The 12,574-nt window shown below is 42.0% G+C and overlaps 1 protein-coding gene across 1 annotated transcript in view; it reads left to right on the top strand.

The window, feature by feature from the left end:
* The window catches only part of LOC125886092 (dihydropyridine-sensitive L-type skeletal muscle calcium channel subunit alpha-1-like), a 542,543-nt gene that overhangs the window by 58,318 nt on the left and 471,651 nt on the right, over positions 1-12,574 (top strand). The window contains exons 4-6 of the mRNA XM_049572040.1: positions 3,591-3,733; positions 4,034-4,186; positions 7,452-7,657. Of these exons, the coding sequence (XP_049427997.1) occupies positions 3,591-3,733; positions 4,034-4,186; positions 7,452-7,657 (502 nt within the window). The remainder of the gene's footprint in view (positions 1-3,590; positions 3,734-4,033; positions 4,187-7,451; positions 7,658-12,574) is intronic.

Genomic DNA, 12,574 nt, shown 5'->3' with positions numbered 1-12,574 from the left:
TAAACTGTATAACACAATGAGACACACAGAGAGAGAGAGAGAGAGAGAGAGAGAGAGACAGACAGAGACAGAGACAGAGACAGAGAGAGATGCAGGACAGACGGTAATGACAGTAGCTTATAACAACATGAATGAAAGTAATAATATTATAATTAATAATAATATATTAATATCTGATAGTGACAATAATCATATGTGTATAATAACAGTAGAAGTATGACTAATGATAAGAGCAGCAGCAGGGGGCATATGGCAGGACCATGGCAGCAGCACAACCACACACGTCGCACAAATAGAAATTAAATTAGAATAAATTTGTCCATTTCACAGTCCAGCCAATTGTGGCTAATATGGTGTGTGTAAGTGTGTGTGCGACTGGATTCAGGTGGTGTTAAACAGTCCTATTGTCATGGGGATGAAGGATCTCCTGTAACGCTTTGTTCTGCAACACAGTGAGATGAGCCGACTGCTGCAGCTGCTCCTCTGTTGCTCCAGGAGGCTGTGGAGAGGGTGTCTGCTATTGTCCATTATAGCTTTCAGTTTGTTCAATGTGCCCCTCTCCACCACAGTACATAGTGGGTCCAATCTCCTGCCGAACACTGAGCCAGCTTTTTTAACCAGCTTGTCCAAAGGCTTGGTGTATTTGTCTGTCAAGCTGCTTCCCCAGCACACTGCAGCGGAGAAAAGTGCACTTGCCACGGCTGCGTGATAGAACATGGTCAATCCATTAATTAAAACCATTGGCGTGCGGCTCTTCCGTCATAAAAAAATCAATTTATTCTTATGAGTGCGTATGGCCCTTTAAGAAATGTAACAGGCTTAAGTGGAGCGAGTGAGAGAGAGAGGAGTGCGCATGGGCAGGTGAGAGGATGTGGAGTTTGGGAGGAATGCAGGACTGCAGTGTGGAGGCGATATCGAACAACAAAAAATGTCAGGGAAGAAATGCGTGTCTGTGTGTGTGTGTGTGTGTGTGTGTGTGTGTGTGAGAGAGAGAGTATGAGAGAGGGAGAGACTGTGAGTGGATGTGTGTGGAGTAGTGTTGCATGGTATACTGGTACCAATGGTAGACCGCGGTAGGCTGCTACTTAAACACCACGGTACATGACATGGTACCACTACTGTGGGATGAGTTCAAAGTCCAGTCAAAGGAGGGTGAGTGTCCTTGCGCTGGCCAATAACAATATTGCTCCGCGGCGCAAGATAACGACTTACCGGCGACCGAGAAGCTTGGCTCCAGGTGAATAAATTGGCGTCATGACTGCCCAGAAATACCTGAACAGCTGAGCTGTGGCGGCACACAGGTATGTGACGTGTCGGAGGAGAAATGAGCCGTTCACATTTCTCTCTTTGTGGCAGGTGGTAATGGCCCACAAACCTCACCACACTTTAGGGACTGTTCTTTACTTATGAAGGGACTGTTCTTTACTTGTCAGGGGAGGAGGGTGGCTGGTTGATTTTTATTTCATTTATTTATTTTATTTTGATCCCCCCTATGTTAATCACTTACTGATGCTATTTTTTAAGTATGAAGTCAATAAGTAATTTATTCCATTGAAATATCAGTGATGTATTATAGAAATGTGATTTATCTTTTTATAAATGACAAAAGGCACATCTGCCTCATTTTACTGATACTACTCAGAACTATGATACTTTCACTGGTGTCATACCGTGGGTCCCAATTTTGGTACCGTGACAACACTAATCTGGAGAGTGTATGAGAGTGGGAGAGACTGTGTGGATGTGTGTGGAGAGAGTGGGAGAGGGAGAGACTGTGGGTGTGGAGGGGGGATGGAGAAAGACAGTATGACACCAGGGCCACACTGCCCGCGAAGCGCAGCGTACCGAAATTCTCACGCACGCCGGAGCACCTCTGTTCACATCAGACGCGCATTTCTCCACGCCGGTCGACAAGCGATTCTGCTCCCAGCTGTTGTTTTTCCATCATGGGTAACTGCCCAGCTTGACACATTCGCTCGTGGCTCGCGCAGTAAATAGACCAGATGCCGAAATGATCGCTGCAGAGCCGGCGGCAGAGCTGTGCGGTGTGGCCGGTGTGGATGACACAACTGGTTAACATGGGCACCAAAAGGAAACTGGCTGCGCTTTGAGGCTATCCGCAGCGCTTCCGCGGGCGGTGTGGCCCTGGCATGAGAGGGAGAGACTGTGTTTGTGTATCTCTATTCATGGTTATTCATTTGTGTGTGAGATAAATAAATCTGGCTTTGAAAATTGGAAATGTATGGATTTTGATTTTATGTCATTTCGTGTTTGTGTGAGAGAGGGAGTGCGTTTGTAAGTACGTGTATGATGTGGATCTTTGTACTACCACGGTAATGTCTGTGGCTCTTGGTCTCTGACTGGTTGGCCACCCCTGCTGTAGAGGGTGTCAGTATTAGAGGACCAGTCCATCTTATCATCCAAGAGGACCCCCAGATATTGGTAGGTGTGCGCCACCTCAATGTCCTCCCCCTGTATGGAGACTGGTTGATGGGGTGACCTCTTTCTTCTAAAATCCACCACCATCTCCTTGGTTTTAGTTGTGTTCAAGTGGAGACAGTACTTATTGTACGAGTCCCTGAAGGCATCCACAAGGTCCCTGTACTCGAGCTCCTGATCGCTCCTGACACAAGCCACAATAGCTGCATCGTCAGAGTATGTGACAGGACTCTGATTTGCACTTAAAGTCAACAGTTTTCTTTACACAACAAAGTTCTGATACTATGTACATCTTAAAACAATATTTTCTGCCAAAAGACTTTGGGGCTGCATATGAGATGTCATTTGAAATATTGAGCAATACAACTTACTCATAACCACAGCAGAGCACAGAAAACCACTTGAAAGGCTCAATGCTAAATGCAAGTTGCTCACTGCCTTCCTAGTGTAAAGATAATTGTCATGGTAATAATATTTTAAAAGTACTTGTAGAATTAGGATCAAGCAGCTCTGTGGTTTAGTTTTCGCTTCTCTGTTGGCCGCCTACTGATTCAAAACTTTTCTGGGGAAAAAAAAAAAAAAAGTGTGATCCCATGTTGCAGATTTCTAACAGGAACTGCTCAATTGAATAAACAGAACAGGACCTGGATTGTCTAATTTTTTACAGTTAATTTGATGTTCAGTTTGTTTCTGCTGTCAACCAATAAAGTGTCTGTTTCCTTTTCTTGGTTCAGACTGTCATAATCAAATCAGCCTTTAAAAATGCATTATTGGTTGACCTCTGATACCCACCTTTTTTCTGGCCATTTGTTTGGCCAACTATCACTATCACTTTACATTATGCCTGAGAGAAAAGAAAATGCCATTTTACTAAGAATGCTTTTCCTTAATCTCTTGCTTTTAGCTTTTTTTCCCTGTATCTCTCACTCACATCCTCAGTAGGTAGTACATAGGTTTAAAGAAAATATGCAAGTCAGGTAAATGTGGATGCAATTAGGGAACTGAGTTTGACCAATGAGCATAGTCGGGGAAGATGCTCATTGTTTCTTACAGTGTATTTCTGGAACTTTGAATGTTCTAAACAACCATTTTGGCAAGAATCTAATACCCCAATATAAGACCAGACATATTTTCTGTTTTTATCTTTCTAGCCTCTTCACTGTGATTGTGGATGCCATTAATCACATCAGTGGGGTGGAGGCTCCAGTAGGAGAGAAAGGTGGTGGCTTTGACATGAAAGCTTTGCGAGCATTCAGAGTCCTCCGGCCACTTCGACTGGTCTCTGGAGTCCCCAGTGAGTAACTGGTCTGCTATTAAATCAGATACTTTGTACAACTAAATTACAGAATTTGCTCATGCTATAGCCAATAAAGTTGATCTTAATATTATTGTTATTCTTAGTAGTAATATTTATAATTAGTAGTAACGTAGACTTATGTCAGTGATCTACTGTCAGTGGTAGCATTAGGGGCATTAGCTTATTTCATTAACAGCTATTAACTGTAGGGGGATGATTTTTTGCTTTGATAGACAGCACATTGTGTAGATTATTTTAAGGAACAGTGGTTTGATTTATTCTTGTTTTCTCCCTTAGGTCTGCAAGTGGTGATGAACTCCATTCTAAAATCCATGCTGCCTCTTTTTCACATCACCCTACTGGTCCTTTTCATGGTCACCATTTACTCGATCATGGGATTGGAGCTTTTCAAGTGCAAAATGCACAAGACCTGCTACTACATTGGCACAAGTAGGCTACAGAATGCAGCACAACAGGGTTACATAAGACAGTAGTACTGCTGGTGCACTAACAGGATTTATGGCAGGATTTAGGGCCAATAATTAACTTATTTATCATGTACTGGCACAAAATAGTTTTTGTCTTCCTATAACTTGGTGTCTTTGCTGTCAGAAACATTTCTTTGACATCATTTTTTATTTACATTGATTTTACTCAATAGATTTCATTACATGTCTGACACAGCAATTTACTTAATCTCAAATTATGTAAAGTTATTAAGTTATTAAGTTATTAAAGCCACACACAAGTGACATAGTTAGATGAAGAGATGCAGAAACTTTGTACTCACTGTCTAGCTCTCCTGTTGACATACAGGGGATGTGTTGTTTCTGATCATTGTTGCTAACTGCAGCATAGTGCTGTTTGTGAGGTCTGTATTTCTACATAACACCATTAATACAATATCAGGAACTGTGGGTGTTAAATTAAATTTACAAGTTGACAAGTTGAACTGATGATGTAGTGGTCAGGAATGGTAGTGAAAAATAGCTAAGGTTGATAGATTGTAGTAATGCAATTACATTAATATTGTAGAAAATGGGTACTAGCCTAACGAGAATGTGTATGAACGTGTTTTTTGAAGGTTAAGAAGTGAGCTTGATGTTACCTTACAAACAAAGACGTGATCCCACTCACTTATATTACAATTAGATTTTTGCATTTTCATTTGAGAAACCAAGAGCAAAGGTATGGGGTTTATACTCAATATTGACCAGTACTGAATTTAGGTGGAGTTGGCACTAGGAGGGAAAAAACGATTAAGAGGCTACCATGTGTACAATATATGCACATGCACGCACACACACACACAGGTCAACATAACCACTACTCACGCAGTCTCCACTCTCTACTGGACTCCATGGGTAATACTCTCCTCCAATCATGAGCATGCGTTAGCTACCTGAGATTTGCATAAACACAGCTGCCTACCCAAATAGGTGTGGACTGTGCAGTATATAAGGCAGTAAGGCACTGTCCATTATCCTTTTTCTCTTAAGTGATAGCAATTTGCCCATTGAACAGCTTTCTCCATGCATGGAGAACCTAATCAGTACCACGGCGCAGATCCCCCCGTGCCCGACTCATTGCTGAGGTGCATGGTTGTAACGTTGTTATATGTTGGTGTTCATGGCCGCCTGATTATGTTTTAAAATGGAGGAGCAATCTTTCCCTAGAGTGAAAAAAATATATATATATATATAATTCAAAACAAATTGTATGCATTTCTACACCACCTGCACTAGTCTAAATTACTGAGATTGAGATTGTTATGACAACAAAGAATGCATCAAGAACAGTATAATTGGGTCGACCAGGACAGGAAATTATTGTTAGAAGAACAATTTTTCATGTTTATAATTATATTTAGAAAACAAGTAGAAACAATTTGGGTGAATGAAATGGCTCCACAGTAACCATCTAATTCCAATCTCACACAGGTTCTAGTGGTGTGCATTCTAAATGGCACCACAGGCTGGTGTAGGTATCATGTTATAAAGGAATGAGTAGTCAATTAATCAATGTTCAAATTACAAATTTTTAACCTAGCCTACATTATCTGAAATCAGGGATTATTTTAATGCACATCGCAGAAGGTGACTCTTGCTTCTCAAAACTTAAAATGGCCATTTTAGAATAGAATAGAATGTAAAGAACTTAATTCAAAGAATTACCATAGCAATCCGGGGTGGACTTGACAATTAAGTGCCCAACTACAGGGACCAAAACAGTGAGTGAAAGCTCTATTGTGATGGTAAGGTATGAAAAATATTGAATTATGTAACTACTCTAACTCATTGTACTCCAAAAGCACTTCTTTATAGAAAGCAACTGTATACTTTGACGTCAGAGGAAAACTATGTCCCACTACCTTTACCTGACGGATAAATATTCCTGATTAAGTTGCAGATTCCTTAACAGATTATTAAATCTGCCCATGATAATAAAAGCACAGCGAAGAGTGGCTAGAAGAAAGGAGACACATGAAGTCTGTGTGTTCAAAACAGTCCTGAAGTGCCTCCATACTATGCAAACCCTCACCTGCTTAACAAAGGGCCTTCCTCTGGTCAGGGGCTTGTATGCAGTGATTACCATGACAGAGAGGTGGTCTGAGGAGCCAAGGTGTGGTGCATTCTTAGGTGCTTGAGGCCTTGTGAAATGATCCCTTTGAGCCTCTGGAGGGCTTCTCTCTGAAGGTGATGTCATTCAAGACTATTTTGCTGCCTCAGTTTACCTCAGTTACAAGAGTGTGGAAACTGAGGAGCCCTGTGTGTGCACCCCAGCCGTTTGCTGCTTTGTGGTGACCACAGTGTGGCTAGTGTCGGACCAAATTCCTCCTTTGTTCTGAGGGAGTTTGTTAAGTTGAGAGACAGTTTGATGTTTTTTGTCTTCCACTGCATGAGGGGGACAGAGAGGCAAAATTGCATCTGGCATGTTATGTTGAATGCACAGCCCCCATCAGACTCACTGAACAACTGCTCGTTTGCTTAGATGATGGTATGGAGTATAGTCTCTATCCTAGAAATGCCTTGTAAGATGGCTTCACAAGTTCATCTCCCAAGCCTACAGACAGGTGGGCAGGGACCTTCCCACTGTGATCTGCGTACACTCTACATGTGGTGTGGCAATGTTGGTGGCCTTGTTCAAAGGGATGAGTGTCAAAGACACATGTACGGCAGTATCTTGGTCTACGCCCTGCCTGTTCTTACGGTTCTATCTCTTAGACATGTTGGGCTCCTTTTCAAGGTCTAGTGGCCTAGGTTATAAAAAAGTAGGCGGGATACAGTGACTAACCATTAGCTGGTCAGGAACAGTGTGGCTGGGTCGATGTTATGTTGTGACACGGCATTCGTGCATCGAGCTCCACCTATACAGTCCAGTAGAGGGCAGACCCTGTGTGAGATGGAGCAAAGGTTATGATATTGTAACCCTTGTTCTATCAGCACAGGCGGAGCCCTCTGCCTAGGGGTCCTGTTGCTCCTACGCCACTTGGTGAAGAGGATATATGATGGTGGACAGCATCGTGTACTCACTTATATACATTTGGTTTCGCAAGTCACATCCTGATTTGTCATCTGTGTAATTCAAATCTCAGTGAGCAAATATGTGCTTGTGATTGGAGGAGAGTATTAGCCATAGAGTCAAGTAGAGAGCTCCATTTGTGCTAACTAGGGTTACATTATCCTAACCGTCAATACCCTCTTCTGGCTTTCAGATATCATTGCTACAGTGGAGAATGAGAAGCCAGCTCCATGTGCTCAAGCAGGGAATGGTCGGCGCTGTACCATCAATGGCACAGAGTGTCGAGCTGGCTGGCCAGGTCCAAACCATGGAATCAGCCATTTTGACAACCTAGGATTTTCCATGCTGACTGTCTACCAGTGTATCACCACACAAGGATGGACTGACATCCTTTACTGGGTAACATATTAGTCTAATCTAACAGCAAACTGGTTTGCTCTTACAGTAATCCATAATGTAAAGCATTTCTTACCAGAGTGTTTTAATTGGGAATCAAATGAACACAGAGAAAGAATTTCATTTTTGACCTTTTGTATTTTCTTTCAAAAAAGTATACAACACGTCAAATACAGTTTTCAAATTAGAAAAAGTGCTATGTAGACCCACTTGTCTACTTCAAAAATACATCTTAAACAAAATGCTACAACAGTGTGGTCATGAAACCACAACTTAGAGATAGGAAACAACTTCCAAGTATTAAGAGGAATAAAGTAACGAAGTGCTTATGTAACCTGTGAGTGCAACCTTCACTTTGTAACAGAAATCTATGCTGCTGACCCTGGGTATAATATCTACGGTATCTAAGTCTGAGGTTCCTGTCAAATATCTTTGACCCAGGATCTTACAGTTCAGAATGATTACAGGCTTGCTCACTTCCAGATCAAATATTCACTAGGTTCTTTTAAGGAGACTGGCAGTAGCAGCTCTGCAGAGAGAGAGTAAATAAAGACCTCCAACCCACACAAACCACACACGACTCCAACTTATGAAAAGTAGCAAATCCTCTTTGTATAGGTATTATGTTCAGTTTAAATTCTTTGTACCTTTTTACGTTCAGTACATTCCTTTAACAGAAATTTCCTTGTTTGGTACAAATAACTCAAATATACCACAAAAATAAAACAATATAAATCCCCAAAATAAATGTAGCCCAAAATATCAGTAAACCAGAAATAAGAAAATGGGCACTCAGTGCTCCAAAACAATAATAAATGTGGTACCACTTCACATGTTTCCTTTGAATGTTCCTTTAACCTTGTCTGTCCACCCTGAGTTTCCTTATGACGTCAATTTTCTGAGTTTGTAGTTTATCTTGGGCCCAAGAACAAAAACCTGACACCTCAGGAGAAAAAGCACCAAAAAAAAATAAAGTTCTCCTCAGTTGGATTTCCTACCACCCTCCTAGAATAGCAAATGTCCCGACGCGAAGAAGACGTCCACGAGCAGCAGTGATGACCTTGACCACAGATGAGCAGCTCCTCGGATGTCACAACAGGATCGTTCCTCCAAAAAAAAACCAGCCTGCACACAAGTGTGCAGAGCAGTTAGCTTATCACATGCTATAAATTGTCTCTTTTAACTGTCCATCACTTGAAATAAAAATTGTGTTTGCATCTTCACCAGGTAAACCCTTACGACCGTAATCATGAACTAAATTGAATGTAAATACCTGCACATATTTGGCTTTTAACATTTTTTAAATAACACTTCAGCTTTTAAACACATATCTGACCCGTTTAACATTTTTTTTAAATACACACACATCAGTTTTTAAGCACACTAAATATGCACAATCGCCCAATATGCTCTTCCAGGCCCCAATTAAACAAACAACATTGAGCAGCTAAAATAGCTTTTTACCATCGGCCATGTTCACATTGTGTCACACAACCTTATATCCTGACTGGTTTTTAGTTTCACAATCACTCTTAAGATGAAATAACACACAGTTCAACTGTTGCAGACAACCCTCGATGCTAATAGCTAGCTTCGTGTGGCTAACTCACCAGGATAATCCGGACAATGGGGGAAATACCGCCGAAGTTCTTCCTGAAGATTTCTCTCCACAGCTCCTCTTTTCCTCTCTCTGGCGACACGCCAGCTCTAACTTCAACAGTTTAACACAGTTTTAGTTCGTGTAACTCTGACCTTAAAATCTTATTTTGCTGTTTCCAACTACAAACCACCTGTCTTAGCTGCGTGTTGCCGTGCAGAGACAAGACGAGAGACTCCTCCATAGTGTCTGTGTGTGAGGCGTTCAGGGAACCTCTGGACATTTACAGCATCTACCAATAGGCTATACATGAGAGGCGTTTAGGGAATTACGGGACGGGAATTACAGCATCTACAGAAAATAACCTGGGTTACACTTACTTTGAGAGATTCAATATATCAGGTCACTCTCTTATGCTACTTCAAAAATAACTAAAAATAGCACCATTAGCAAAACAACCATACTAATCCTAACTTGAAATAACAGCAATCAAGTGATATGTAACACTGGTGTGAAATTTGTACTTCGCTTATGACAAACAGAACAGTTCAAAACATAGACAGCCACAGTAGGATATTTGTAACAAGTTTCAAATGAAGAATGTAACCCTCATAATTCACCTATACTGCACAGGGGTGAAAAAAACAATGTCCCAATGACAGTAAAGTGAAATGAAAAAAACTGTACTCATTAGACATGAGATTCAGAACTCCCATATGCGTGTAACAATTGTTCCCCAGGACGGTAAGGTATACGCCTGGTCAGAACATGCCAACCTGAAAGCATCCCTTAGACCTGAGTCTTCTACGATGTTGACTGGTCTGAAGTCAGTTGCCACCCATTTTGCGATCACTTTTGTTAACTTCTTCGATGTACTTTCATCCACGGGTCTGCAGCGACTCCCACACTCCAAAATGGTACTTTGGCGGAGCTGAGGCTCGCTTGGCTGGGGTGCACTGGCTGCACCTGAGTGTTTATCGTGGAGGTGGTAACTCAAACTCGACATACTCTGGTGGTAGTTAAACTCTGTTTGACACAGGTTGCATTTTACTTTTGACTTGTCAACTGAACCGTCTGGAAGTTTTTTAAAGTTAAACAAGCCGTTCAAAAGTCCAGTAGCACTCTTTCTTTCCATCACTGCGGTAAGTTTACTGCAGGAAGCCGCTTCGAAGCATGACGCTACAGCTAGAGGAGCCGACTACGGGTGAGTAGAAGGGACAAAAAGGCTTGCGAAATTAAAATGCGATTTAAAAAAAAATAAACGCGTTATGGATTGCATTAATCTAATCGCGATTAACGCGTTAACACTGACAGCCCTAATATATATATATATATATATATATATGTGTGTGTGTGTGTGTGTGTGTGTATATATATATATATATATATATATATATATATATATATACACATATATATACACTGAACAAAAATATAAACGCAACACTTTTGTTTTTGCTCCCATTTTTCATGAGCTGAACTCAAAGATCTAAAACATTTTCTATATACACAAAAGACCATTTCCCTCAAATATTGTTCACAAATCTGACTAAATCTGTGTTAGTGAGCACTTCTCCTTTGCCGAGATAATTCATCCCACCTCACAGGTGTGGCATATCAAGATGCTGATTAGACAGCATGATTATTGCACAGGTGTCCCTTAGGCTGGCCACAATAAAAGGCCACTCTAAAATGTTCAGTTTTATCACACAGCACAATGCCACAGATGTCGCAAGTTTTGAGGGAGCGTGCAATTGGCATGCTGACTGCAGGAATGTCCACCAGAGCTGTTGCCCGTGAATTGAATGTTCATTTCTCTACCATAAGCCGTCTCTAAAGGCATTTCAGACAATTTGGCAGTACATCCAACAGGCCTCACAACCGCAGACCATGTGTAACCACACCAGCCCAGGACCTCCACATCCAGCATGTTCACCTCCAAGATCATCTGAGACCAGCCACCCGGACAGCTGCTGCAACAATGGGTTTGCATAACCAAAGAATTTCTGCACAAACTGTCAGAAACCGTCTCAGGGAAGCTCATCTGCATGCTCATCGTCCTCACTGGGGTCTCGACCTGACTGCAGTTCGTCGTCGTAACCGACTTGAGTGGGCAAATGCTCACATTCAATGGCGTCTTGCACGTTGGAGAGGTGTTCTCTTCACGGATGAATCCCGGTTTTCACTGTTCAGGGCAGATGGCAGATGGCAGACAGCGTGTGTGGCGTTGTGTGGGTGAGCAGTTTGCTGATGTCAATGTTGTGGATCGAGTGGCCCATGGTGGCGGTGGGGTTATGGTATGGGCAGGCGTATGTTATGGACAACGAACATAGGTGCATTTTATTGATGACATTTTGAATGCACAGAGATACTGTGACGAGATCCTGAGGCCCATTGTTGTGCCATTCATCCACGACCATCACCTCATGTGCGTGTTCCAGTTCCTGCCAGTATCCAGCAACTTCGCACAGCCATTGAAGAGGAGTGGACCAACATTCCACAGGCCACAATCAACAACCTGATCAACTCTATGTGAAGGAGATGTGTTGCACTGCGTGAGGCAAATGGTGGTCAAACCAGCATTTTCCTACTTCTGTTGGTACTCACATCAGAATGCACATTACCTCCAGAACACACCACAGAGTCATTTTGTTTATCATTGTTTTTCAATTCAATACCGCCCTTGTTCTTTCCTTGAACTTTCGTGCAGTGATTCAGGTGATACCATGTTGTGCTTCCTTCGACCTTTGATGTACACCTGATCACCTGGCACCACTGGCTTCTCACCCACTCGGTTGAGACTTGGTTCTCTCCTCTTTTCCTGTAGATAAATCTATGAATAGCAGCTAGTTGTTTCACATTGTCTTGTCTTGTCAATCTGCAGTTGTTCAAGCGGGGGTCCCTTGTAGGGGCCTCGCAAATGTGGTGCAGGCATAGGTTGACCTGTGAGTGTTTAATGCGGTGTTAGATGCATGCTTCTGTGAGTCTGCATGTGTTAAGTCATCAGTGCAAGAGGCAAAGCATCTACCATCACCATGCCATTACTTTCTGGGTGATACACAGCTGAAAGCCTTTGTTTAATTTGCAGCTGTTGTAGAACACTTTGTCTACTTTATGTGCAAAGGTGGAGCTGTTGTCTGAATTTATCTCTGACGGGATGCCAAAACGTGGAATGACTTCTCTTGTTAGAAACTTAATGACTGTCTCTGAACCAAGATCTTTTGATGGAACTGCTTCTACCCAGTGTGAGAAACAATCTATGATAACAAGCATATAGCACTTCCCCTGTACAGATTTTATCTCGTCAACATAGTCTACAGCTA

Source organism: Epinephelus fuscoguttatus, linkage group LG1 (assembly GCF_011397635.1).
Source record: "Epinephelus fuscoguttatus linkage group LG1, E.fuscoguttatus.final_Chr_v1".
NCBI classification, from domain to species: Eukaryota; Metazoa; Chordata; class Actinopteri; order Perciformes; family Serranidae; genus Epinephelus; species Epinephelus fuscoguttatus.
The sequence above is the reverse complement of the archived record's forward strand: the minus strand, read 5'-3'. Positions and strand labels throughout refer to the sequence as shown.